Source organism: Blennius ocellaris (assembly GCF_963422515.1).
Source record: "Blennius ocellaris genome assembly, chromosome: 8".
Lineage (NCBI taxonomy): Eukaryota > Metazoa > Chordata > Actinopteri > Blenniiformes > Blenniidae > Blennius > Blennius ocellaris.
In genome coordinates, this window is record NC_137657.1 from 11,000,116 (window position 1) to 11,026,745 (window position 26,630).

At 42.9% G+C, this 26,630-nt stretch overlaps 3 protein-coding genes across 9 annotated transcripts; all 3 read right to left on the reverse strand.

The window, feature by feature from the left end:
* Positions 1–1,459: 1,459 nt before the first annotated feature.
* s100t (S100 calcium binding protein T) lies at positions 1,460–1,881 on the reverse strand (the record flags this gene model as incomplete). The annotated part of the gene is made up of 2 exons (XM_080500973.1): positions 1,460–1,624; positions 1,720–1,881. The coding sequence occupies 2 exons, from the start codon at positions 1,879–1,881 to the stop codon at positions 1,460–1,462; spliced, it is 327 nt and encodes a 108-aa protein (XP_080357099.1).
* Positions 1,882–4,554: 2,673 nt separating this feature from the next.
* Positions 4,555–10,922, reverse strand: LOC308133891 (protein S100-A16). The gene is made up of 3 exons (XM_080501427.1): positions 10,772–10,922; positions 5,166–5,289; positions 4,555–5,049 (listed from the first exon to the last, which is right to left on the reverse strand). Exons 2-3 carry the CDS (start codon positions 5,283–5,285, stop codon positions 4,885–4,887), a joined length of 285 nt encoding a protein of 94 aa, XP_080357553.1. The 5' UTR covers positions 5,286–5,289; positions 10,772–10,922; the 3' UTR covers positions 4,555–4,884.
* A 6,230-nt stretch (positions 10,923–17,152) lies between these two features.
* pbxip1b (pre-B-cell leukemia homeobox interacting protein 1b) lies at positions 17,153–25,716 on the reverse strand. 7 transcript variants are annotated; one of them, XM_080500641.1, is made up of 11 exons: positions 25,650–25,716; positions 25,419–25,491; positions 25,159–25,229; positions 23,138–23,538; positions 22,887–22,961; positions 21,629–21,865; positions 21,523–21,546; positions 20,771–20,823; positions 20,399–20,512; positions 20,146–20,236; positions 17,153–19,868 (listed from the first exon to the last, which is right to left on the reverse strand). In XM_080500641.1, exons 2-11 carry the CDS (start codon positions 25,443–25,445, stop codon positions 18,460–18,462), a joined length of 2,502 nt encoding a protein of 833 aa, XP_080356767.1. In that variant the 5' UTR covers positions 25,446–25,491; positions 25,650–25,716; the 3' UTR covers positions 17,153–18,459. The 7 variants fall into 7 exon arrangements, with proteins under 7 accessions (XP_080356767.1, XP_080356762.1, XP_080356764.1 ...); XM_080500636.1 differs by having other exon boundaries at positions 20,002–20,236; XM_080500638.1 differs by lacking the exon at positions 22,887–22,961 and having other exon boundaries at positions 20,002–20,236.
* Between the last annotated feature and the right edge of the window lie 914 nt (positions 25,717–26,630).

Consider the following 26,630-nt stretch of genomic DNA (forward strand, 5'->3'; position numbering starts at 1 on the left):
ACTGCTGTTATCCCCCACTCACTGTCATTTGCTCTCAGTTTTCCTGGCTTTTTACATTCGCGTGGCCAGTTTGCAGCTGAGTTCTGGACTGTGAGCACTCTCTCTCTCTCTCTCTCTCTCTCTCTCTCTCTCTCTCTCTCTCTCTCTCTCTCTCTCTCTCTCTGTCTCACTCTCTCTCACTCTCTGTGTGTCTCTCAGTCTTTGGAGGATGGGATTACTCACGGGGATCCCCAGCAGATCCCGAATAAGTGTGAAAAGCCTATCAGAGACCTGTGAAAAACTGTAGGCTGCCTGGCTCCACACGGGAGAAAGTGCTGCTGCTGTCCACTCTCTTTTCCGTCTCTTTGACCTTTCCTCTTTCTTTCCTTTCTCCCCACTTCCTCTCTCATTATGCACTCCACCCATCCTTCACCTTCCCCTTCCTGACGCTAAAATCTGCTCCTGTGCACACCTTAAACCAGTCCAATAAAGGTTGTAGGTTCAGATTATTCAAAGGATGTCTGTGTGCTCTGTTTTTGCTCTCTCTCTCTCTCTCTCTCTCTCTCTCTCTCTCTCTCTCTTGCTCTTCCTCTCTGCAATTTACTGTATCACCCAAATTTCCCATCAATCTTGCACCACAGGATGGAATGAAAGAAGGAGCATTTCCTGGCTTTCTAATATTGAAGCCAGCAATTTCCTTTTCACATACCCAGACATATATACCTTACCTTCACACGCATGGTCTGCTTTTAAGGCATGACTTTTAAGCAATTGGTTTGTTCCAGGTTGCTTCGACTTTTCATTAATATACAGTAAAAACCTGTGCAATTGTTTCACTGGTCTCTTAATAAGCTTTTATTTTTTTTATGTTCAAATAATACAATCTATTTATTTATTTTCTAATTGTAATGGTGATCCTAAACCCACATTTGTCACACAGTAGCCTGAAGAGCTGTGACCATGTGGCATAGGAGATAAGACTAATTCAACGAATCCCTGAGATAACGACACATCTTCAATAAGGGCCTTTTGCTGCCACCTGGTGTTCATGTTCTGCACTTTACTTGTTTCCTGCTGCAAATGAAAGCGGAGCCGAAAGAGCATGGTTTGAGTCAAGGTCACATTTATTCTTTCCAGGGGGGAATTCCTTTGCATGGATGTATAACAAAATGTTAGAAATGAAGAAGAAATAAGATAGATATTCACACTGTGAGCAGTTACAGGTTGTTAGATTCTCCATATTTGCACATCATTGTAATAATAATATTAACAACAATAACACAGTTTTGAATGGTTGTGATGGGACATTGCACACAAATACACAAACATCCAACATGTATTACTCAATCAGAAGTGTGTGTACTTTTGCACATCAGGTCCATGACAGTTTTCCCTTTGTGGGTATTCTCTCCTGCCTTAACTGTTTCCTCCCTGGAGCACTGGGTGTGTGGAGTGGACATGTTTGTGCTGAGGGACACGTTCACTTCTTCTTCTCTTGCTTTTCATTGTAGTCCAGGAAGAAGTCATTGCAGGCCACAGTAAGTGCTCCGACAAGGATGATGAACTCAGTAAAATCTACCTCCCCGTCATTGTTAGAGTCCAGGTCGCCCATTACTTTATCCACTGCCTCCTTGTCCTGGGCATGCTGCGTGTGTAAGGATATTTATTTTTTGAAAAGAAAAAAGTTAGTCTGATCTGTTTTACACATGAAATCTAGCATCTGTGAATGTGTTTCCTTACCCCGAGGTAGTTGCCAAGCTCTGAAGTAAGCATCTCCTTGAGCTCAGCTCTGCTCAGTGTGTATTTGTCCCCCTCATTTCCAGAGTACTTATGGAAGGTCTGGATCATGAGCTGCATGGCGTTCTCCAGGGTGGAGGCGTTCTCTAAGTTGGGCAAAGACATTCTGGAGACGAAGAGAAGTCAGAGGGTGGCACGTTAAGGATACAACATGGAGCAGCGCATGTCACTGCTGAGGGCACTCAGCGAAGCATGGAGGATACATCCAATGCAGACAGTGTGTTTCTGTTGAATACACTGCCAATCCAGACATGTGCATAGCAAAATAAACACACATAGAAAAATCCAATCAAGGACTATAACAGCCACTACTGATACAGCCAGAAGCTCATCTTCTGCACCTGAAACCATGCACAACCTCACAGTTTAACATTTCTTGGGAATATTCGTGTTTCTTCTGCAGCCAGTGCTCCAGATAAGATTTAATCACAGATAAACTAATCCTGAGTGCGTCTGCTGCTTTGCTCCAGTGCCTGGGCCTCTGGGAGTCAGGACCTCGTCAGCAGCTGGACATGTGAGCCAGCTGATAAGCAGTGAAACTCTAAGCCAGTTAAAAAGCCCAAAGAGCAGAGGAGATGTAACACAGAGGCAACCTGATCCTGCTTCTGCTTTGACTGGACCGGATGGCAGAAAACACGAAAGACAGGTGTAAGTCCTTGCCTTTCCTGAACCTTCATCACCTCTGAACTGAGAGGGCTTTTCCTCACTGCCAATCAGAAGCTTACATGCGACATCATCCATTTCGCTGGGACTCAGTTTGCAAAATTAATCAGCACGAAGAGAAAGCATCTTTGTTTTTGGCACATTGTTATCTCCCTGCTGTCCCAATAACAAAATAAATGATGGTTTCATAACTTTTCAGTGAAGAAACAAATAGCTCTCCCTGTCATGCAGGGACATTCAGTTCACTTGCAGACAGTTCACTGCCTCATGTGCTAACTGAACCGAGAGAAGAAGAAGGGAAAAAACAAAAACAAACAGCTGCTTTGACTCATAACGTTAAAAAACAAGCTGAGAGAAATGTCCGGTGACAGTCTGTCCTCGACATCTTCCTGTGGTTGGTTCTTACCTGAGTGCAGGATGAGTGCTGGTCAGCTGGTCGAGTGCAGAGAGGGAAAGCAACAGTGTCTGATAAGGAGGATGGGGACACCGGCGTCTTAAATACATCCCACTCTCCACCCATCCCTCTTCTCTCCCTCCTTCCACCTGTTGCCCCTCTCCTCCTACCCATCCCTCCTTCTCTGTTTACGCATTAGACACCTGCCATCCGCTAAATGGAACACCGATAATATCCTCATTGCAGTCCTTGTCAGATGTGACGTATCGACCAAAACCCTAATGGTAAGTACCGTGATACATTAAGTAAATTGAAATACCCACAATACGACAACAAGCCATCTGAGTCCTTGGTTGTTTGAATGTCGTCGTGTGTTTCTAAGAAGTCAATATACATGAGGGTTTAAGTAAGTTAAAGGACTCCGAGTGTGCTTGACAAAACTGAATTCGTCTGCACAAGTCATACTTTAGATTATCTCAGTTGTCTGGGAAAGTGGCTGAGCACAGCTCGCTGTGCTGCAATGGCGACAACAGATCACTTACGGTGTTACAGTTTGATATTGTGACAGGAGATAATCCAGCTCCTCAGTTGTGCAATTGTGTTGTGCTTCGTGTCAAAACAAAGAACAGTCTTGCAGGGAGAGCTTGAATTAACACGGTGCCAAGATAAAGATGAACAAGGTCGTAGCACAAGTATGAATGCAGCTGTTTTTTTAGCTGCAGAAAACATTGTCATGGGCTGGATGTTTACTGCAGGAGTGTGTGTGTGTGTGGGGGGGGGGGGGGGGGGGGGGGTCAGGTCTGATACAGTATCCGGAGGATCGGAGCGGCACTGATGAATGGAGCCATCACACCTGGTAGCCATGCAGAGAAATCCCCATACAAAGACTTGGCAGTGCACACACAAAGGAAAACATGACAATGCAAGGACACACACACATGCACACTTTCACAAAGACATTGACACCTTCGGCTTAAAAATACACCACATGCACAGGCGAAAACACAAGAAAAGAAAAAAAAAAACACCATACAGTTATTTGAACAAGAACAGAGACATAGTTTAAATAGTTTGTGCCATATGTTCACCAGACTTTGAAGGAAAGGAACAAAACAAATATAAAAAAATCAATGACGGAGACACTTTGTAGACTTGAATAAATTTTCTATGAGATCAGACGTAGAACAGCAAACAACATCAGCCTTAATGCAAATGCACTTTGATTCCATAATTCCTGGATACGTCCGTTTCAATCAGCCATGATTGTAAGTGCATGTTCTTGTTTGTGTGCCTGTGCTGCCGTATATTGTGTCAGTGAGTGGGGTAGTGCAGCGTGTGTGTGTGTGTGTGTGTGTGTGTGTGTGTGTGTGTGTGTGTGTGTGTGTGTGTGTGTGTGTGTGTGTGTGTGTGTGTGTGTGTGTGTGTGTGTGTGTGTGTGTGTGTGTGTGTGTGTGTATGTGTGTGTATAGTGTTGCAGAATGGAGGACAGTGCACAATGGGATGCTTGTACTGTATGTCAGGATCTGGTTGCAATAGCTGATGCATCTGAGGGCTGCTGAGTTCCAGCAGTCAGGGATGTCAAAGCTATATTTAGCAAGCGTTGCTGCTCGCTATGAAAGGTATCATAACGTCGGTGTCTGTGGAACAGTGTTAAAAAAAAAGAAGAAAAAAAAGTGTATCAGGAGTTCAAATAATAGTAGAATCACCACAATAAACAGTAGTTTTAGTACAAAGCATTTATTTGGAAAACAGAGTGTACATCCTTGGTATAATCGGTATTAAAAAAGAAAAAGAAAACAAAAAGAAAACCAGCTCAAAGTCCTTCAGTGTGTCATTAACAGAAGAAAACAACATGGTGTGATGTGGACAGACAATAAAATGTAGTTCGGGGCATTTTACAGCTGGGTGATTAACTCAGGAAAAAAAAAAGGATTATGGACTGCTGAGAATAAGTGTTTATCTGCTGACTGGAATGTTTGCAAATGAGAAAAAGATGCTGAAAAAGGGCCGATACATCTCAGATCTTGTGAACGCCGCAGCGTAACCGTCGTCTACGAGGCGTCAGAAGCAGCTTGTGAATTGCCGGTCTTGGAGTCGCTCAGGCTGTTGGCCAAGTAACCAATCAGAGAGAGGTATTCCTGAAAGCTGACCTTTCCATCATGGTCGGCATCCAACCCTGCCTGCATCTCCTTAATTTTTTTGCCGCTGTTTGTATCCTGAACACAACACAACGGCACACGAGGAACAGTGTTACTGAAAAACGAACATTCTCTGATGTATATTAGGACTCTTGATTAAACACAGGCAGAAGGTGTTGTGCTTTCGTCCTCACCTCCATCATGCCGCCGAACTGCTTCTGCACCAGCTTCTGGAAGGATTTGGAATCAAGGTTGTCCTTCCCCCGGGAGGAAGATAGAAATGTGGTCACCATCGTCTTAATGGCTCCCTCCATGTTTCTATAGAAGACAGAGGCAGAGAGGAGGATTGAGTGTGACGATTGATAAGGCCATATCTCAAACGCTCAGACTCGCAAATATTAAGCCGTTAATTACAGTTGCCGTGAATTGTTTTAATAAGGAACCATTTTGCACTCTCTCTTTCCACTTAATGAATGATATTTAATAAATTGCCTAAAAGAGGAATGCAGTATGCAAAAGCTTGAAATTCTTTCAAGCGCTTATTTTCTTCAGAGCAATCGCAGTGCATATTCTGATTTATTTTAATTGGCTCAACAAAAGTAAAGATACACAAGCGCACAGAGAAGTACTGCCACTTCAGATGCATCACATCTTGAAATAGTTTTCAGGACATTTTTAGCTTCGTCTTCTTCCCATTAGCATGTAAGAAAGGTGAGACACACAAGTGATGTCAGCATAGAAGAGGAGGGAAAAGCTCTCTGAGGTAAACAGAGCGAGAGAGCCGGAGCAATGGAAGTCTGAAGAGAAGGGGGTGGGGGGGGGGGGTTCTGAAGGTAAACACAATGTGTGCTGTGATCTCTGACAGTGGACATCTGATCCCCAGAAGCAAGCGGCAGGCTTCAAGTTCAGATTACTGCCTAATGCCCGTCTGCTGCAGCACACCTCACCCTCACACTGTAAGAATACACAACACCCCAAAGAATACACAACACCCCGAAGAATACACAACACCCCGAAGAATACACACCACCCCGAAGAACACCGCCATCGCCAGTCGAAACAAACATCAATACCCAGTCTGATTGAAAACATCCAAGAATGAGTTGACTCAGCAGAGATCCACGCGAGTCCCCAATGGGATTTTTAAATCTGGTATGAAAACAGAAGCTGTGCCCCAGTTCCATACTGCATGTCAATTTTACACACATTTTGCCATCACGGTGTAATAAAAGCTCAATTGAACTTTGGAGTGTGCTGCTGATTGAAATTAGTTGCTTTCACATCATCTATCCTGACATACCATAATAATAATAATAATAAAAACACAGGTGTACGCAGGGAAATTAATGGTGATGGCATTCCATCTCACAGCTTTAGTTTCAGTAAATTGTGCACGCCGGCTCCCTGTCATGCTTTTCTGGGACACTGGAGTAGAACAAAGCCATTATTAGTAACGCTTGTGCTTTGCCTTCGATGACAAATATCAGCTGCAAAAAAAAAAAAAGGGGTCCGTGGTTTCGCAATGCATCACACAAATGAAAATAGAGGAGCGATGATGAGAAACACGGTTGATGTGCGTCTTTCCATCAGAATGCACTGCATACACATAAGAATGGAAATGAAAAAGTATTCATCACCTCAGGAAAACAACTTACAAAATGGCTTTTTAAAACAGCATTTCTATTCTATTCTGAGATGTGACGTTCAATTAAATTTCATTTTTATTCTAGTGAACCAGAATACAAAATGATACGGCAACGATTTAAAGAACTAAAGACGATAGAAAACAAAAATAAAGCAAATAATAGAACATTTAAATGAGACAATATTAAATTGCAGACCGAAACCAAGCTTATTACATCGAACCTTATGACTCATTACAAATTCAAAAGTCTTCAAAAATATCAAAAATATCCCACCAAACATAAAGAATTGTCAACTCTGCATTTATCTATCCTTCACTTTCTTTTGAATTGATTGTCATGATTGATCATTGTACGTGATATTTACATTTCTTTTATTGTAAAGCTGGAGTTTCAATGAGCACATAACGCAGCTGGCAGGAAGGGACACTTTACATTTTGCCACCTTTTTCACACTCAGTCCACTTGCTTACAAACACAAAATGTTGTTGCTTATGTAAAACTTGCACGTCATCATAATCATGTTAGGACTGAAACTAGATGTCACTGGCTGCATATTTGATCAGTTCTTTCTCTTTCTTCCAAACTAATTGTAACCTGATGACAGTCACAGAAAACGTGATTGAAAACATTAAGATCAGGGTCACTCGTGTCAGATTTTTGAAACTTCTACTTTTCAATTCTCACAGTTCTTAACTGTTACCAAATTTGATCATATGCATACAAACACTAAGTGAATATATAAACATATAAACATATGTCTAAGAGATCTATAAAGTCATGATTAGGGGTTTTCTTTGCAAATACATTTTATTATACATACTCATTTAGTATATATAGAATGTGGAGAAATTAATCATTTTCACAATTTAATATGCAAGAATCATCAGATTTTTACCAGTTAAAAGCAAACTAACTCTTCAACATGTTGAACTTGTCCATTTCCTAGTATCCCAATGAAAACAACTAAAAGGTTGTGATGTGTTTTGATCAATATCTTGTCAAAATGACTGTGTGATACATAACTGGGTCATACCAAATATTACGCCTACAGTCTTCAGGCTTGTGGCTGTACCATGTTTAACTTAGCCGATCCACAATTTTCTGCTCAGCTGAAGGAGGGAAACTTTCTAGGTTACTTGGTTTTCTGTTGCCTGCACAAGGCAGAATCCCATGGCAACCGCTCACAGTAGGAACAAAAGGCTTAAATAAATGCCTCAGATACTTGAGCAGTGTTGATAAGTATCGTGGCAGTGCGGGGTGAGGCCCCGCTGCAGGATTTCCAGAGTGTATTGGAAAGTACCACGAGGCAGCAGTGGTCACAGGATGGATAATAATAATTGGAGGCGCTCGGGGTTATGTTGTTGGAGTAACTGTAGAAGCTGGTGAATCTCCCATCTGACACAGACACACACACACACACACACTCACAAAAAAAAAGCATGCATATAGTCAGACACAAAAAGACACACACATACACACAGTGAGGAAAGGACAACGCCCAATTAGGACCTCTGTTGCATTAACCTAATTAGTGGGTGAGTGAGAGCAGCCACCCAAACCCAGGTTTTAGTTTCATGTCTATTTACCATGCCAACACACACACAAAAACACACAAGCACACAACTTTTTCCAACATCTGTCATCAGCATGTTTTTCATTATTTAACAGGCAGCTGTAACTGCCCCCGACACCTCACCGACATCCTTCACAAGTCAAACGGCACGGAGACGGTGTATGAAGAGCGTCCTCCTGTTTTCAGAGTCCATACGTCAAAATGCCTGGCAGGACGCGATCCATTAGTGTCTCTCTCCAACGTAATGACACGAACATGAAACCAACAAGAACGGGAGACATCAAGAACCCACAGAATTACAAATGGGTAGAAAGGAGGATGTTGTTGATTTGGTCCGATAAGAGAAGTGGCGTGGCCGGAGCTGTAAACAGACATTAGAGGAGAACAGACGTGTGGGTTTGAAGGCGAGGCAGAGATGTGCCTCGGCTTTTGGGAATCCACACGAAGCTCCCGACAGACCTCTCAGCACATGTAGTTTCTTACTGACGGGGCAGAGATTGTGATCTGAGTGACTCAAGTGGAATGAATGCTTGTGTAAAGCCTGGTTTATTGTTCTATTTGTGTGACCGGCTCTTTTTCAGGCCTTTCAATGGAATTCTTCTCGGCACACATGACAGTCTGGTGGTTCACAATGAAAAGATTTGTTGACTCCTGGTGAGTTCCAGTCGCAAACGTCATATAAGGGAACAGAGAAGGAACATTATTCCTTTTTAATTATACAACTACATGAGCTGCAAAACTATGATTCAGAATTCTACATAAATATAAATATTAAAGCTAGCTTCTCACAGTTCTCCATGCAAATGTTGTCACTTTATCTCTATTTCATGCATATTATCACTTTATCCACTAACTACAAACTTCTGCACAGGGGGGGCTTTGATTAAATATTTCAGCTGATTAATTAAACATGTCCTTTAAAGCAGTGTACAACATCAAACTGTAAAAATGTTCCATTGCATTACATACTGTATGAGGGACTTATAAATAAAATGTTGTTGGAATAATTCAGGACTGAAATCATGAGACAGATTTTCTCAGGATGGTTTTTGACTGATGCTCCCCTGCAAAACTGATTTTATTAGTTAAATGGTTCAGGTTGCCAATGCATGTTGTAAAATAAATATTTTTTGTTGGGCTGTATTGTGTATTTTAGTCGTGACTTGAAAGAAATGCAGATATTTGAGTTGTTTTTTTAATCAGATTGTGCATGAAGGGATACAGTCCGAGCTTCAATTACCTATGTAATCTAGTTGGCCACATGTGTTCTCTACTGGCTCTAATAAGCTGTTCTCCAGTCTGTTGAAAAGCTTTCCAGCTACAGTGACACAGCAGATGTTGAAAAGAACAACATAACCAGGGGTACATTCTTAAACCTGATATTAATGTTGATGTTGACAGTGGAAAATGAACAAAGGCAAAGGCAGCGTGAACTCTGAAAGTTAATTTCTAAATTAGTGGGTTTTAATATCAAATTGCTTTAAGTGGCAGCCTTCAATTTTAGTGTCCACACCCCACTACTAAACTGTACCTGCCCCTAGTACTACTCCCTTCAGTCATTGACCCCTTCTCAACTGACTCAGCTGGTCAAAGTCTGCTTTAATAGCAACAAAAATGTAATTTACTGTGTGTAATGTACCAAGGGACACGAATAGGCTGAGGATTAACGTTTACGTTGTGCATGAGAGACACGTCTAAAACAAATAGCACGAGGAGTGTTCAGACAAGTTGAGAAGGCTCGAGGTGCACAAACCAGTTTGCATGTGCACCAAATTAGACGACCCAACCCTTCCAGTCCCACCATAAATCATACATTTTGATCTGCAAAGGTCTTTGTTTTTTCTTCTTCTTCTTCTTCTTCTTCTTTAGCAGTTGATGGAGAGGATGAGCTCTGGTTCCCGATGACTGATGGACATCGATGACTCCCAGCGGGCCGATCAGCTCCACCCTGGCCCGGTTGTTTGCGCAAAGGTGCGACTGACTCACTTCCTCCGCCGGCATGTTACCTGTCATCGCCCAGGTCGCTATTCCCCCCTCCGTGTCATTACATGCCACCGGAGTCTTATCATAATGTGAATAATTCAAACGTGATCGCGATTTACTATTTCTTTATTTTCACTGGGTTTATAACGGAGGCCTCCTCCTCCTACGCCGCGCGCGCGCGCACGCCCGAAAACGCAGGTCGCGTCGCGCGTAACGGACACGTCCGGGGCTTGCCCCGCATCCCACATTTACATTTAGCCCTAACTAATCCTGGCAATTTGTAGAGCGGCCAAAGGCAGGAGTGACACACGGCAAATAAATAAGTAAACGTGATTGGAGACTCCGGTGTCTCTGGAAGTGTAAAAGGTTTGGAGTTAGATTACGGAGAAGAAGAACCCGATCCGTGTGGCCACCAAGCTGCGTAATGACAATAGAGAGCATTCAAAATTGATGACACGGTGTAGAAAATAAGCTAAACCGATGATTTTTTTCTTTTCTTTTTCTAGGTTGCCGGGCGAAGTGCTTGAATTGGAAAAATAAATACATTACATGGGCTTTGCACAGAATGAACAGTCAGAATAATAAAACTAAAGCTTACCGTTTGGTCAGGGAGCGGCAGAAAACTGTGTCAACTACTCCAGCAGCTCTCCTTTCTTTCTCACAGATCCTCCTCTCTCGTCCTGAGCTCGATTAAGCAACACATATCTTTTCCGTGATTTAACTTCTCTCACTCCAGCCAACCTTTTTTTTTTTCTTTTTCTTTTTTTCATTGTCATAGGGCGTGTGCCTGAGAGCAGGAATGTAGAAAAGAGGCGCAGCTTGAGCAACACATCATTTTTCACAGACAGTTTCCAACCGACATGGCTGCTGTTTTTTATAAAAGAAACAGAGAGTTGACACATTTTGTTATTCCGTTGAGCTTTTTCGTGACTATCTTTGCACATACATGGATATGTGTTGTTTTTTGGTTTTTTTTCCCCCCTTTGGTTTATTCCAACGTGGAGCAACGTTGCGCCCTTGGTCAATTGAGTTCAAAGCTTTGTGGTTCAGCCACACCCTGAAATAGTAAGATACAGTGAACACAAAGAAAGACAAGCGATACACTTGCACAAACTAATAGGTGAAGTTAACAGTGCACACAGCTGTTAACTTTCCCTTTAAGTCTTTAACTCTATAATGTGATTCTTCAAAATACCAAGTATTTTTTGTTTGTTTGTTTGTTTGAATGCTTGACTCCCTAACGTTTTTCAACATTTGATATAATTGTTTGTATCCATATATGTATCTTGTTCCTTTGGATCTGGAGCCAGGTCCAGCTGACCCTATAAGGCAAACCAGGTCAGGGTCCATTAAAGTGCAAACAGTCACACACTCACAAGTTTAGAATGACTTCAAACATTGGCTTTAATGCTTTTTGGATGGTAAAAGCAAACCAGAATACACAGACAACATGCAAAGTCCCACACATCCAACAAGACTTGAAGCATGGAACTTCTGTGAGACAAAAGCACCAACTGTACACTACTGTGCAACAGCAGTCAGGGTCCATATATAGGCTATAACACGATTGATAGTTTCAAAATAAAATATACATAAACCTGTGTACTGTATACAATCTTGAACTCAAAATTTTACACCTCACATTTATGGTTTCATACCAAAGCTGATTTTAAGATTTAGCTTTTACATCCATCCACCCTCTGATCCAATTCAAGCTGTTTTGCTTTTACAATAAATCCAGTGTAAAAAAAGTGTTTTAATACAATAAGTTGTCAGATATTTTAAATGCACACCCCCAGCTCATGAAAACCCAGCACCACACCTCTGTTTGTGTGCTTTAGGGAGGTGAGGTCTACGAGGATTAAGAGGTGCAAAGAATGTACACACACACACACACACACACACACACACACACACACACACACACACACACACACACACACACACACACACACACACACACACACACACACACACACACACACACACACACACACACACACACACGTTCCCAGCTTTGACACAATACGTTCCCTCACTCAGATCCTTCATCACAGGCTTGTGAGCACATGCCGCTGCTGCTGCATGTGTGTGTGTGTGTGTTGGGAATGATCCAGAACTGGTTTTAATGCAGCTGAAACTGTGCAGCAGTACATCCAGCCAGTGTCTTAATCAACTTGGCAGCTGCTGGTGAGACTCGGGGTGAGAAGAAATGCAAACTGCAGATAAAACTCACAGCTGAAAGGGACTTCAGGGTGTTTCCCATTTGGCTGACTTCCACTTTGGACTGAGTGGCACACAGACAAGTCAGTAAAACATGTTGGCCTGGGAGTATCTGAGGACACCCCCCCTCCCCATCTAACCCCCAACCCCCACCCCACCACCACACCCAAATCCTGGCCTGCATGAGACCCAATCGGCTGCCAAAACTCCAGAAAGTTCAGCTCTTCGTCCATAAGTTTATCAATGGCAGCAGGGTCGCCAGCATTCTGCAGGAAAACAGGAAAATACATGCACGGAGATATTAAAAACAACAACCGTGATGGAGAGCAGATGGGGGAGAGAAGACAGAGGCAATTTGACACCGGTGAACAAATTATGCATCATCAGCAGAGAGGTGGTTTGGCACCAAAAAAAAAAAAAAAAAATCTACAGTTCTGTCGCCATCCAGTGGACAGCCAGCGCCTCGTGGAGAAGCAACCAGATGGAATTTTCCACAGCTGTGAGCAGCAGCCCTGCATCCTCTGTCAGGGCCTCAGGAACTGCTCCTCAGTGCACTGCTGTGGCATGCAGAGTGCAACACAACACAATCGCGAGAAAAGACTGGAGGCTGGAGGGGGAAGTCTCCGCACTCTTGTTTTTGTGACAAACTATATTGTCCACCTGGGACGTTTAATGCGACACATTAAAAAGCGGAGCCGCACCGACTGCTCATTATTGTTCGAGGCCACAGGTTGGAGCAGAGCAGAGGAAAGCTGCTCCAACTGTTGCTGTGTGACTCAAAAAGCACAGCGAGGCCACATCTGTTAAAGGCTGTGTACGTACACAACCGATGACTAACTCTTAATTACATGGTCCATGTCAAAAGAAGGGAAAAAATACTCAATGAGACATCCAGGCAACTCCTATTTCAACATGAATCTGACCTGATGGAAAAGCTGTCAGAAGTGCAAAGCAAATGATTATTATTGTGCCATACGTGATTGTAAGTGAATCATATTTTTGTGAACTAAATACATGTGTCCTTTACCGTATTATTATTACTATTATCTTTGGCCACAAATGAATGGACTGTCAGTCGTTCAGAGGAAGAAGCAATATTAGAGTTTGCTAATTGGTGACTCGTCATATCAGTTCAAGCTTGTCAGAATATATAATATACTTATTCAAAATCCTTATCTATGTGTAAGCAGTTCATTCTGTGAATTTCAGGGTGAAAACATTTAATCCGCATTGGAGTCGAGAGCTAAGATGGCAAAAAATATTCTTATGAGGCGAGACTATGAAAAAGACTGGATCGTCATATGTGTTTTGTGGACCGCTGTGCATCGCTACAGTAATCTGACCAGTTGTCTGAGAGAGAGCACATTTTGCTTTGTCTCTGAGTTTGCTTATTTGTGTGAAAGACTCCAGAAGTAACTCAGTACGATTTGCTCATCGAAGCAAATCTTGTCGGGGCATTTTGTCCGCTGTCCACTGCGATTTCTTTCATACTGCATCGAGGTCGTTCCAGAGTTGGACTTCAGGGTCTTGGAGGCCTCCTTGGAGCAGCTCAGAGTTTTTTGGGGAGGTTTTTTTGCATTCACACCAAGGCCACAGCACATTAAAAAAATAAAAAAAATAAACCTCAGATGCATGTTTTTGTACCGAGAGAGAGGGAACCCATACTGCCAGGAGAAAGCATGACGTTTAGTGAAAATAACTGACTTGTAAAACAAGGAAATGCATTGGAGAAAAAAAGAAAAGTACAAAACTGGAAATACTGATTCAGTTTTCTGAAGCCTGATTTTACAGACTCTATCAAATGTACTAAACATCTGGCCGGAGGTCACGTCCTTTAGGGTGACATCTTGAAACATCTGTTCAAATGAAGCCACAGATGTTCTGAATCTACTTCAATGATGTCTGCTCGTCTTTCAGCTGCGTCGCTTCTCATTCTCCCCGTCACACGTCTACAGGCACTTTTTTATTTTTTATCCTTTTTATCCTTTCTATACAAGGACGCGCTCTCATCTGGAGAGCAGGCAGTAACACAACGCAGACACAAACAGCACAACAAAACAAGAAGAAAACATAGAAGTGATATAATGTTTGAGCAGATGCCCCAAAAAAGTGTTCCTTCCAATCACGTCACTCCCTTTCTTCTGTCCCTGTAATGCACCAATGGAAATGAAAATAGGACTGTCATGGCTTTTTTTTTTTAAAACAGGATATTTTTGGATTAAAGTGCGTTGGATTCGGTATCAGTGCTCTGTTTGTATTTCACATGTTTAATAAAAGCAAAAAAATCACCAGGAAAAAAAATACATGCAGATAACTGAGAACAAAATATCCCAACAAAGTATTTGAACTTTACATCTTCAGGACTTTTGTGTTGGTAAACTACACAAATGAAACTGTGTATATGAGATGTCTTGTGTTTAAATTGTGCATCTTTACCTGTATAAGGTGAGTGAGCTCTGATTGCACAACTAATCCTTCCTCATTGTGTCGCAGGAGCCTTGAACATCAACTGCAGACTCCATTGTAACCTGAAAGAGATAAGCAAGGCCAGGCCTGTGAAAAGATAGGAATTACATCATCGTTTTGCACAGATACAACAACTTTAATAGAGTTTTGATGTGGAAATGCTGATCTGAGGGACTCGTCTTCTCGGGTATGTGATAAACCATTACAACCAGTAAATACATCAATGTGGTTCCGTGATGTATTTGAATTTTCAAATGCAAATTCAATATGTAACCAGTCTTGAGAGAATTATGGACTGTTGGATGCAACACCTCAGTCTGGAAAAACTCAAACAAAGAGAGGAAATATGACCAGCTCAACTTATTAGTGCGTGTGTGCGTGTGTGTGTGTGTGTGTGTGTGTGTGTGTGTGTGTGTGTGTGTGTGTGTGTGTGTGTGTGTGTGTGTGTGTGTGTGTGTGTGTGTGTGTGTGTGTGTGTGTGTGTGTGTGTGTGCGTGTGTCCACTGATAGTGTTCTTAATGTTTCGCTCAGTCCATGCCAATGCCTGGACAACAGCCTAATTTTCCCCCCTCCCATTGTATGAGTGTTAAACTGGGTGGAATGCTTTAGAGAGCAAAAAGAAAACGGTAAATCAGCTCTAATTGTACAGTCTGCGTTGCGAAAAGTTTTGAGAACGAGGCATTTGGGTTTTACCTCAGAAAAGTCCTATCATTTAAGCAAAAGCGCTGGCAGGATGTGCACAATTGGCATATTAGGGAGGCAGTTAGCTCTAACAAGCACGTTGGCTTTATCATCCAAATGTCCCTGCGCCCGGTGTTTTGTGTCTGGGTTGCATGACACGCACATCCACAAACACACACCTCCGTATATACCTGAACCAGCAGTCTACACTTTCTCCCCTCTCCGTTCCCTGGGCCATCATTGAGGAAGAAGAGCGCCGCAACTATCACGAAATAAATAGCTTCCATGGAGGACTGAGGAATGGTCCTGCTGTATGAGCTGGTTTGAAAACCACGAGGGCTCTCAGTGAGGCCGAGCTGCGAGCCGTCTTGTGATTCATACGTTGTGACCGATGGTTAGCTGGAGGTGTATATCTGTACCCAAGGACTTGTCGTTTGTTCAAAACATGACTCATGTCCTGGATCGTCTGAACGCCGACCGCATCCGTTAATTCATATCTTGAAAGTGTTTTTAGACTTTAGAGGTTCTATTCAGACTGAAAGAATAAATACAAGGGGATATTCACGGTGCCGCAGGGCCAATTTACTGAGTCTCCTCTCGCAGACGCTCTCATGAAGACATCAGTTGGAGGGAAGTGAATGTTTGGGGGGAATGTAAGTGACTTTTACACAAACAGACTAATATGGAAGAATGTGTTTTTGTTTTTATGTTCAGTGGTTTGCAAAAGTATTCATACCTCCTTGAACTTTTCCACATTTTGGCACATTACAACCACAAATGCAAACATATTTTTACTGGGATTTTTTAAAATTTTATAGTCCAAAACAACGTGCCGTATAATCGTGAACTGCAAGGAAAATGATACATGCTTTTGTTTTTCCTCCAACTGTTGGTCCATTGCGTGTGTATATAACAATTGAAGCTTCACTTAAGATTGTAACCATCTAATGAGCAAGAATATGTACATAGTTGATGTTAAAAAACAAAAAAAAAGAAGCTTCATATTCACCCCCACTCACTTTCCAGTCTCCTTCCAACAGGGAGAATAATTGATTGCCAAAACAAACTTTGTGTCTGATGTACAAAACACTATCATAGCTTATCTCGCCATGTCTGCTTCTTTATTCTCAACCCCCCCCCCCCCCAACCATGTTATATAGCTCCACACATTTTCAATCAGACCACATAAAAAGCAGCAACCGATCAAACGATCACATAAGATAATTATGGCAACCCTTGATTCAAACATTTTATCTCTCAGCAACACACCAAGACGTCCCAATCTGCCAGGACGCTACGTCTCTTTACAAACCACAGGGAAAACTGTGGCTTGACTTCGGGCTTTTGCTGCATGGGATTTATACATTTCACCCTGGAAAAGGCCGTTTTGCTCCAGGTACAGTTGCTTCCTCTCACGGTTTCAGTTGTTTATTTGTGGTTGTCTCGGCAACGTATCCACAGTGTATTCTGCCTTTTGCTCAACATACTACTAAGTTTGATAAAGTGAGTATAGAAGGCAGATGGATAGTAGAGGATGAACAGTAGGCGAAAAATTAAATGGCAAGATTAAAAAAAAAAAAAAAAAAAAAGAAGGGACAAAGCAAGTCAATTCATCAAAGGGAGGCATTACATTTATTTTCCTTCGTGACAGTGGCAAACATTGAACATCCTGACATTCAAAGCTCTTTCAGCTGCCAACCAGCCCACACCGAGCACCATCCTGCCTCAAAACACCCTCGGAGAAAACTGCCTCTGCACGGCTGTCGACTTCCCAGTCGGCTACATTTCAAGTCCATCAACACGTAAACAGAGGAAGAGAACGCCGTTGACTCATTAAGTACCACAGCCAAACCGAACACAACTGTTACATTCAAATAAAACAATTATTAAGAACACTTTAGTGCACAACACAAGTACCAGGAAATAAATATACATTTTATGTGCCCATCAATTATTTTCTACTTCAAAGCCAAATTTTATAAATGATAGATTTCTACATTTCAGCAAGTTCTTACACATTCACTGCAATATGTACAAAATCCAAGTAAAAGACCTGCACTCATATTTTTTTTTAAATTTCACAAAGTTTACTTTAAATCTGTTCAGCATTACTTTGTATGAATCCATACATCCGGGAGTCAAGGATCCTTAAGAAATATAAAACCTAACTATTTTAACGACTGTTATTACAAATAGTTAAGTCTTCACACATTCTGCAACTGTCGTCACCGACTTCTTACACTAAGACTAAATTCAGCTCAATAAATGGATGTTTTATTAACGGTTTCACCTCTCCCTTATTTCTTTTTAATTACAATTTATTATTATTCTTCAAAAAATCTGAACTAGAGGAGGGCGAGTCTCACTTTGAAAACTGTAAAATAAAGTACTCCGTCAGTGAATCAAAGGATTAATTATTATAAATCAGTACATAATGATGGCACTATATAGAAGCAGGTGTAGAGAAGTAATGGCGCTGCGCAGAGGGGAGAGTGTGGGGGTGTTTAAATAAACTATTAAGTAAATTATTTAGAAACGTGTCAGTGCAACCGATTGTGTCCAACAGCTTTAATCCCTCATATGCAAAAATGACACTGCAGCCCAGTGAGCAGAAATTATCTTCACAGCAATAGATGTGCTCATTAGCTGCAGGTGCAACAATAAATAAAAAAGTTAGAAGTAAACAATAAACTAAGCACAAAAAAAAAAAAAATCCAACATAGTAGTGTGTGTGTGTCGGTAAAATAACAAACTCAGAAGTTTAACAGTGAAACGACATTAACTTGCTGGACAACAGATGGAAGTGGGATACGAGATCCTGTAAACAGGATGACAAGTTGATAAACGCGTGGTTCAATAAGAAGTGTTCCCTTTGAATAAACCGTCTCCGTCCCGACTCCTCCGTCCGTCTCTCCATCAGCCACGCCCCCGGACGCTCTCCTTCCTCCACTCCCCTTTCATTCTCTTCTCTTTGTCTCCTGCCACCACGAACGCCTCCATGACTTCCCTTTCGAACGCCTCCAATTCCTCCTCGATGGCGCTGTCTTCCTCGTCGTCGCTCTCGTCCACTTCCACCATGTCTTCCAAGATGTCTCCCACGTCTTCCACAAAGTCCCGGAAGCTGATCTTGTCGTGAACGAAGACGCCGTCCTGGAAGAACTCGGGGATTAGCTTTTGGAGCTCTTCCGCTCGAGACCGGTCCACCCCGGCCTCCGCCGCCTTGGCCAGGTAGGTCTGCAATATGGCGTCGAACTCGGCTAAGGGGACGGGACGCAGACGCTCCTGCTGGGCGCAGGCCTCCACCGAGTCGCACTGCTGCGGCGGCGCGGGGTCGTGGTGGAGGCGGTCCTTCTGCTGGACCCAGTACTCGGGCTGGCCCACCGGGGGCTTGCGGTGCGAGTGCGTCGCCTTCTGGTCTCCATAGAGGTGATCGTCTCTGAGCCGGTTCTTCTTTGATTTGTCTTTCGCGCCGTCGTCGTGGCGCTTCTTCTCTTTCTGTCCTCCTCTCTTCCAATCGTCTTCTTCAAACCGCTTGTCTTTCCTCCTCCATTCCTTACCATGTTTCTCATTTTTACTCTTCCACTCTTGCTCTTCCAGGCGGTTCCTCTCCTCCTTACTTGGCCTTTCCATCCTGCCTTCCCGCTGTTTCCGTTCACCCCTTCCTTTCCCTTCTTGACCCTGATCTTTGCCATTTTCATTCTTCCACTCTTTCTTCTCTCCTTTCACCTTCCACTCCTTCCTATCTTTGCCTTCTTCCTTGAAGCCATCTTTAGTTTTCTTCCATTCCTTTCCACTCTTCCAGTCTTTGTCCTCTCCTTTACCCCGCCATGGTTTTCCCTCATTCACTTTCTCAGGCTTCACCTTCTTCCTGTCCTTCTCCTCCTTCCATTCTCCGTCGCTCCTCTCTCTCCATTCCTTCTTCCCATCTCTGTTCTTCCAGGGTTTTCCTTCATCGCCGCTCCTATCTTTGTCTTTCTTCCAGTCCTTCTCCTTCCAGTGTTTCATCTCTTCCCTCCTATGTTTACCTTCCCTCTCCCTCTCCTTGTCAAACTCATGAATAACCTTCTTCCGCTCCGTTTTGCCTCCATCTCTATGCTCCTTTTTCTCTCCGTCCTTCCAAACAGATTTCTCTCTCTCTTTCCAATCTTTCTTTTCACCCGTGTCATATTTGTCCCTCTTCAGGTCCTTCTTCTTCTCCTTTCGCTCATCCCATTGCTTCCTGCCCCGTTTGTCCTCAGACGCAGTCGTTCCAGGCCTGCCGTCCTCTGGCTGGCCAGCAGGGGGGGCTGGAGCCGGCTGCACAGGGGCGGGCTCTGCGTGAGGGGCTGGAGGAAACAGAAAAGGTCATTGAACGCCTACAGGTGCCACTCAAATGAACAGGACAGAAGAATTAAGCAGTTTCTACCAACTATCAAGCTTCTATATGGGATATCCTTCCCTCCCTGCGTCCCTTTGTACCTGATGGAAGTTTTAATTCAGTCACAGTGGATCTCAGTGTTTCTACTTCTTTCTGTAGGGCCGGGATAGACTCCAGCTCTTTCTTCATCCTCTCGTTCTCTTTGTGAAGGATAGGGAGAGAAGCCATCTCTGTCTTCAACCTACTGTTTTCCTTCTCCACCTCCTCCCACTGCTGTCGCTCCGTTGCTCCCTCCGCTGCATGTCCCATGGCTACTTTTAGCTCATCTTTCTGGGCCTGCTCAAAGAAAAAAAAAGAAGAAAAGAAGAAGAACAGAGCAGGAAGCGAGCCCAGTGAGAATTCAACGCGCACACTCGCGCAGAGCCACATTTTGTGTATGTAGAATAATGCAGACACACGGAGAAGAGAGACGAGGTGAGGGACAGAATGGAGTCACACCTGAAGCTGGGCTTGGAGCACAGAAATCTGCTCGCTCCCTTCGGCTAACTTATTTAGAAGTTCTGAACTGTCAGCATCTACCGGGTGTGGTGGAACCTCGGGATTGAGCCATTCCTGTCGACAAAGCGCATGGCACAATACAATTCTGGGAATTTAGGTGCGTTCTTGTTGTTATGCTTGGAAAAAAAACGGGGGTAGCTGAAAAGACTGTGATGGGAATAAAAAAAAAGCTGCATAAAAGCAGTAATGTTGTAGGTGATTTCCTACCTAGTCATATCACACTTAAGATTCATGTGGTGGAACACACCCGACTGTGAAATTACTGCAGCAAACAAACATAAACAACGAATAAGACTCGAACGTCACACTGACCTGCTTTCCTGCAGCCGCGGCCTCCTTCAGCTCCCTGGTATTATAGTCGCTCTCTGCAAATCATTATGCAAAGCTTCACGTTGCCGTTTATAATGTACCGTCACAGAGCGCACTGAAGCTTTGTTTCTGCAAATGCACATTATTAAAAATGGAGCAATTATCCAGCAAGAGTGTTGGGAAGGTTTTTCACATTAAAATATGGCCTCGGAAGCTGAGCTGATAAGGGACGTTTGTGCTGCACATTTCCATTAAAAACAAAAAAAACCAAAAAAACAAACTTCATTACAAAAAAAGGTTAGAGACAATCAAATAATTGCTGGCTGAAAACCTTGTTAAGTTGCCTTTAACCTTCTAATGCTTTTCTGCCTTTGGAAGGATTATTTTGTATTGAAAGTCCTTTTTTTTTTTTTTAAAGAAAAATGCAAATTATAGCATGCTAGTGTTTGATTCTTCATGCTTTTATATAAACATGAGATGCAAGGTTTTCTTTTGGCAACAGAAAATAATCCTCACAGCCAAACTGCATGAAATCTTTCCCACCCTCCATCTCTCACTTGGTGTGAGCTAAAAAAGCGTGGAGAGCATTTAAAAATAGCTGCACAGATGCAGTATCAGATGCAAAGTTGTTTGTTTTGTGTGTGTGTGTGTGTGTGTGTGCATGCATGCTGAGACAGAAACATGCCGTGTCCAAGTGAGAAGTCATTCATCTCCTCACAGAGCTGAGCACAAAACGAGACACTGAATCGACCTACCCTCATCCAGGTCCATGAAGACACCTGCAGGTACAACACACCTCAGTCTCAAGAGCGTCTAAATCTGCTTTTGAGCCAACGTTGGGACACTGGCGGAGACGCGCACCTGAGAAAAAGATGGTGCCGAGGCCCAAAAGGATCACGGCGCCCAGGATGCACTTGTTGACAGAGAAGCCGCTGTCGTCGTCTCGCCGCGGCAGCTGGTATTCCTCTTCCTCGGCCTCGTCCTCCTCCCTCCGGCCAATCTGCTCCAGAGCCGCTAAGAGAGACCGTCGCTTCCTCACCTCGGGCTCTTCCTCCGCCGCCGTCCTCCCGTCAGCCGCCTCCGAGTCCGGAGCGTGTTCTGGAAAGAAAAGGAACCCGTGTGAAGACGGCTGAGGGAAACGTTCAACTGATTTATACGGTTACTTCTGACCTAAAGTGTGAAAACAACAATTCATAGTTAACTTTGGATGTATGCATTAGAAAGATCACCATCTGTGACTTTTGGGATACATTTATTGTTGCTCTCACACGTCTGATGTTAGACAACACTTCAGCTGAGCAGTGAGGACTTTTTCTTAAAGGAGGCTCTGCTGTGCGTGGCATGCTCATTGGCCAGTGTGTTTGGAAACAAATCCTGGACACATGATGGAGATCGGTGGTTTTGTTTTGTTTTTTAAAGTGTGGGAGAATGAGACTGAACCACGAGTCACCCCCAACTTTCACCCAGCACATACTCCATCTCATGCCAAGTAGTAACATCCGGTTGTATAACAATAATCTTCACGTTATTATCATCTGTAGCGATACATGCAGTGGAAAAAACTAAATCGTCACATGCGAGTTAGATGATTTTAACTAAGGAATCTGTTAGATTTTGCAATATTGGAAACTGCTGCACTCAACCCTAGTTCCTAATTTCAATTTGTCTGGTACACTTGCATAAAATTTTTATCTCAAAATAATAAAATTAAGTATTTTATTTGCCACTTTTTTTTTTTTCAAAGACAAAAGTCACATTCCTGCTTGGAAAAGGCATCGTCCTTAAAGTTCTCTGGTGCTGCCACAGATCAGCAGACTCATTCCAATCCTTTATATGGTAACTTAAAAAAAAAAATTACATTTTCAATTTTTAAAATTGATCACTTTTGATAAGCGATGGTTATAAAAACAGGCACCTCGGAGAAATCACTGACTCAATCATTTGACGCTATTGAAATATAAAAGGTGCTGCAGGCCAAAACCATCACGCTGCAAAAAAAAATTTATTAATAAAAAAGAAAAACCTTAGAGGTCTCAGTCCCTCTGAAGCCAATTTACTTCCGCAGGATGTCATGCAACTTAAAAAGTTTCTCTGTCAGATCATGCTCCCTTCCTCATACCAACCACAGCCTCTCCAGACAACCTCCTGGCCCAGATACTGAACAAGTCCAGAACCAGCTGGTCCACCAAGTACACTTCAAACACAAACGGTACATATGGCTTAGTCTCCAGCAGCAGCATGGGAAGGATACAGATGTGCCGATCTGATCAGCTTTAACATGTAAATATGGACAAACAAAAACCAAAATATGCTGAAGTCGTCATGGTTTTGTTTGCAACATTGACCCGACAGGAACCTGATCGTTCCTACCTGCCTGCTTTCCCAAGTCGGTCGTCCTTAAATAACAGTCCGACTCCTCCCGGTCTTGGTGGAGCTCCTCCCCGTTCAGCGGATGCAACGTTGCCTCCGGTGAGAGTTTCTCCTCCTCCGGTGGAAACTCGGCGCTTCCGAGCGTCTCTGTGCTCGGCGCCGAGGCCGCGGGCTCGTCGGGAGGCGGAGTTACGTGGGTGTAGGAGTCGGAGAACGAGTCGGGGTCGGGGCTGGACTGTGCCTGGTCCTCCGGCGGGGCTCCGAGCGTGGCCGCCTGGGTCATCACAGTGGACCAGGCTGGCGGACGCCTCAAAGCAGGATGTGACGGGGCCGTCGGTGACGGCGGCGGACACGGACGCCTGTTGATCTGCGCTGAGCTCTGCTGGTTTCTCCTCTGATGCCTGGACAGAAAAGCAAAAAGGTTAATATTCATTTGAATGTCACGATTTCACATAATTCAGTTGTTGAAAAGTACACAATACAGAGACATTTCCTAAGCTCTAAATTAAGGATAAATATACATAACTATAAGCATTACCATTAAGCAATTAATCATTACTTAATTTACATTTTTGGTATCAATTCAATGTTAAACATGCATCTTCCAACGCCTGAAGCCAAACTAATGTTAAGGTTCTACCTAGAAACACACTACCCCTTTTAGAACGCCCCAATTTGTCCAGTTTGTTATTGACAATTATTCAGTTTAATTTCTCTTTGCACGCTTGACTGAAAACACGGAACAAATAAATAAATACATTTATATTCAAAAATCCACTGAGAACCTTTGACTACAAGAAGCCGACTTTGGCAAACTAACATCTGCACACAGTCGTGGTTTTCTCTCTTCAATAGAAAGCAAATATTCTTCATAAAGTTCTTCTTTGTTCTGCAAAATATACAAACATGTATTAACCGACTCCCTCATCTACTCAAAATATGATTAAACGGAATGCTGCTGCACGAGTAGGAACACTGATGATATTTAAAAACTTGGACAGGGTTCAATAATACCGAGTTAAATACATCTGAAATTGTTTTTGATGAGAAAGAAGTGCAGAAAAGAGGGTTCCTGAAAAAGCCCCATTAAGTAAAAATCTGTTTAAGAGGGCTTAAGGAGACAGGAGCCAAACCCACTACGGACTGAGGAGGGATTAAGCCTCTGAGGACGAGGACTCCTGGACACGTCCGGTGAGTGAGTGAGTGCTTCGGCCCATTTATCCAAGGTAACTTCATCTTTCAGTGTCTGGCAGTCCTTCAAAGTGACTCCGTGTTTCCGAGTGTGGAGAGAAGGTCACGTAACCAATGTGCAGCACGCCTACGAATCTGGTCTGTAATTGGATGATCAGACTGTGCAAGTCCTGGGGCGCTCATTATAATGATCAAGTAAACGAGTTAGTTTAACATAGCACAAACATCTGAGATGTTAAGGTTATGTGCGAGGTTGAGGTTCATCTGCCAAAACTCTGTCAGTGGCAGGAGGAAGAAACCGAAGACTGAATAATTCATAATTCAATGAAATCAACAAAACACACATCTATCTCAACATGATGAATAACTAAGAAAAGCTGCATGCCGGTTTCGAAACGGATTCTAAAAATGCTTCTCTAGTCAAGCTCACTGATGCAAAAACGTTGCAGACGACCATAATTATTCCTTTTGATTAAAAACCATCCCAAAGACAAGCTTGTTTGAGTGCATGTTGTCCAGAATAAAGACACTGTGTGTGTTGGTATTTATCTGTGAAACTCAGACCCAAACTTGGGGGTGAAATGAGTGACTTTTCCATATATGGAGAGATAGTTAGGTTTACTGTCAGAGCAATCTCAATCAACCATTGGACTAATAATCTGAATCCTCATCGTATGGTAATCTGGAGTCATCCTTCAAACTATGAGACACTTCGAAAAGAGAAGATGGCAGAATTTTTTCCCCACTGGACAATCACAATGGTATATTCGGAGAGCGTGTCGCAAATAGCAGCATTACATAACAGAGTGTGATGTGAAGAGTTGGCTTACAAGGTGGTCGTCCACGTGGAGAGCTTCTGCAGACTCTGCTCCGTTAGCAGGCCCAGCCGCCTCCCCAGAACCTGACGCACACACACACACACACACACACACACACAGGGGGACACATTTAGCGTGGCGGACCCGGGCGAGCAGCGACGTAACATTTTTTTTTAAATTATCAGAGAGATGAGTTGGGGAAAAAATATTAGAAAATGATTTTTCTTTGCCATTAATATTCCTATGATGGCCTCAATACAATGGAAAGACACCTGCTGAAGATGTGTGGCTTTCTTCATGGTGGTCTCCTCCTGCTGAAGGCTTCAGGGTTTCTGCAACAGTCTCCTAAAAAATTCATGTTTACAAGTCAATGTGGCTAAAGACAGTTCACTTGTCTTCAAAAATAAATAGATATAAAAAATTTTTTTACAGAACTTGATCAAAACAAACTATAAGGAAAACATCCACATGTTCTTATGCTGGTTAAACGGTGATACGGATACCTCAGAAGTGACGATGGTCCAGCTGTTGCCCCCAGACATGGCCCCCGAGAGGCTTTGCCCGTTTCCTGCAACACAAGAATCACACACAGGACATGAATAAGTTAGAGGTTTCAAACTGATTGTAGTTCAGGGCCCAGTGTCATCTTGATATAGTCAGTTGAGTAAAAAAGGTAAGCTTCACAACGATTCACAGTTTTCTCTCGGTTATGGCAAATAAATAAGCGCCTCCTGAAAATGGTCACACCCTCACGGTTGTTACAAATCCAACTATGAACAAGCCAAAGTGTTTCTCTTCACACGAAGATGTGCAAAAGCCTGTTGCTTCTCAGTGTGTTTTGCTCACGGTGTGGCTCCGACGATGCCGTTACTATTTTTATAACAGTTAACTCCCCAACTTTCACCAATTTTCCACAAACTAGGATTGGTATTGTTTTCTGTTGCATCTTGATCTATAAACTTACTAAAGCGAAAATAAATAAATAAATAATTCATTAATTTAGCAAAATCTAGTTAATTTATCTTTTTTCTTGTTATTTTTACACGTTGCAAAATCTACCCTGCAGGCCATGTTGAAGCCTCTTGCAGGTGTATTCCGGCCCGACTCCCTTGTGTTAAATAATTCAATAAGGGGGAATCAAATAAGATTGAAAATGGCTCCAGACTCCTGTGCCACTAAACACGAATGCACTAAACCTGTGTGCGAATTGCTAAATGTAGCAGCCATTCAAGACATGACAGTGGGAAACCTCACTGGAAGAAACAACTAACAATGTCACACGACCTCAGTGTTGTAGTAACGGTGTCGTTACTTCAGCTTTAAGAGATTTACATCCTCACGTTTACACATGCACAGCATTTGAATACAGGCCCCTGCTATTCAGCCTCGCCCATTCTACCAATAAAGGAGCTACTGTAACTTGTTAGTACCATCTGGTGTGTGTGTGTGTGTGTGTGTCCATGACATGTGTATGCAAGTGGGAA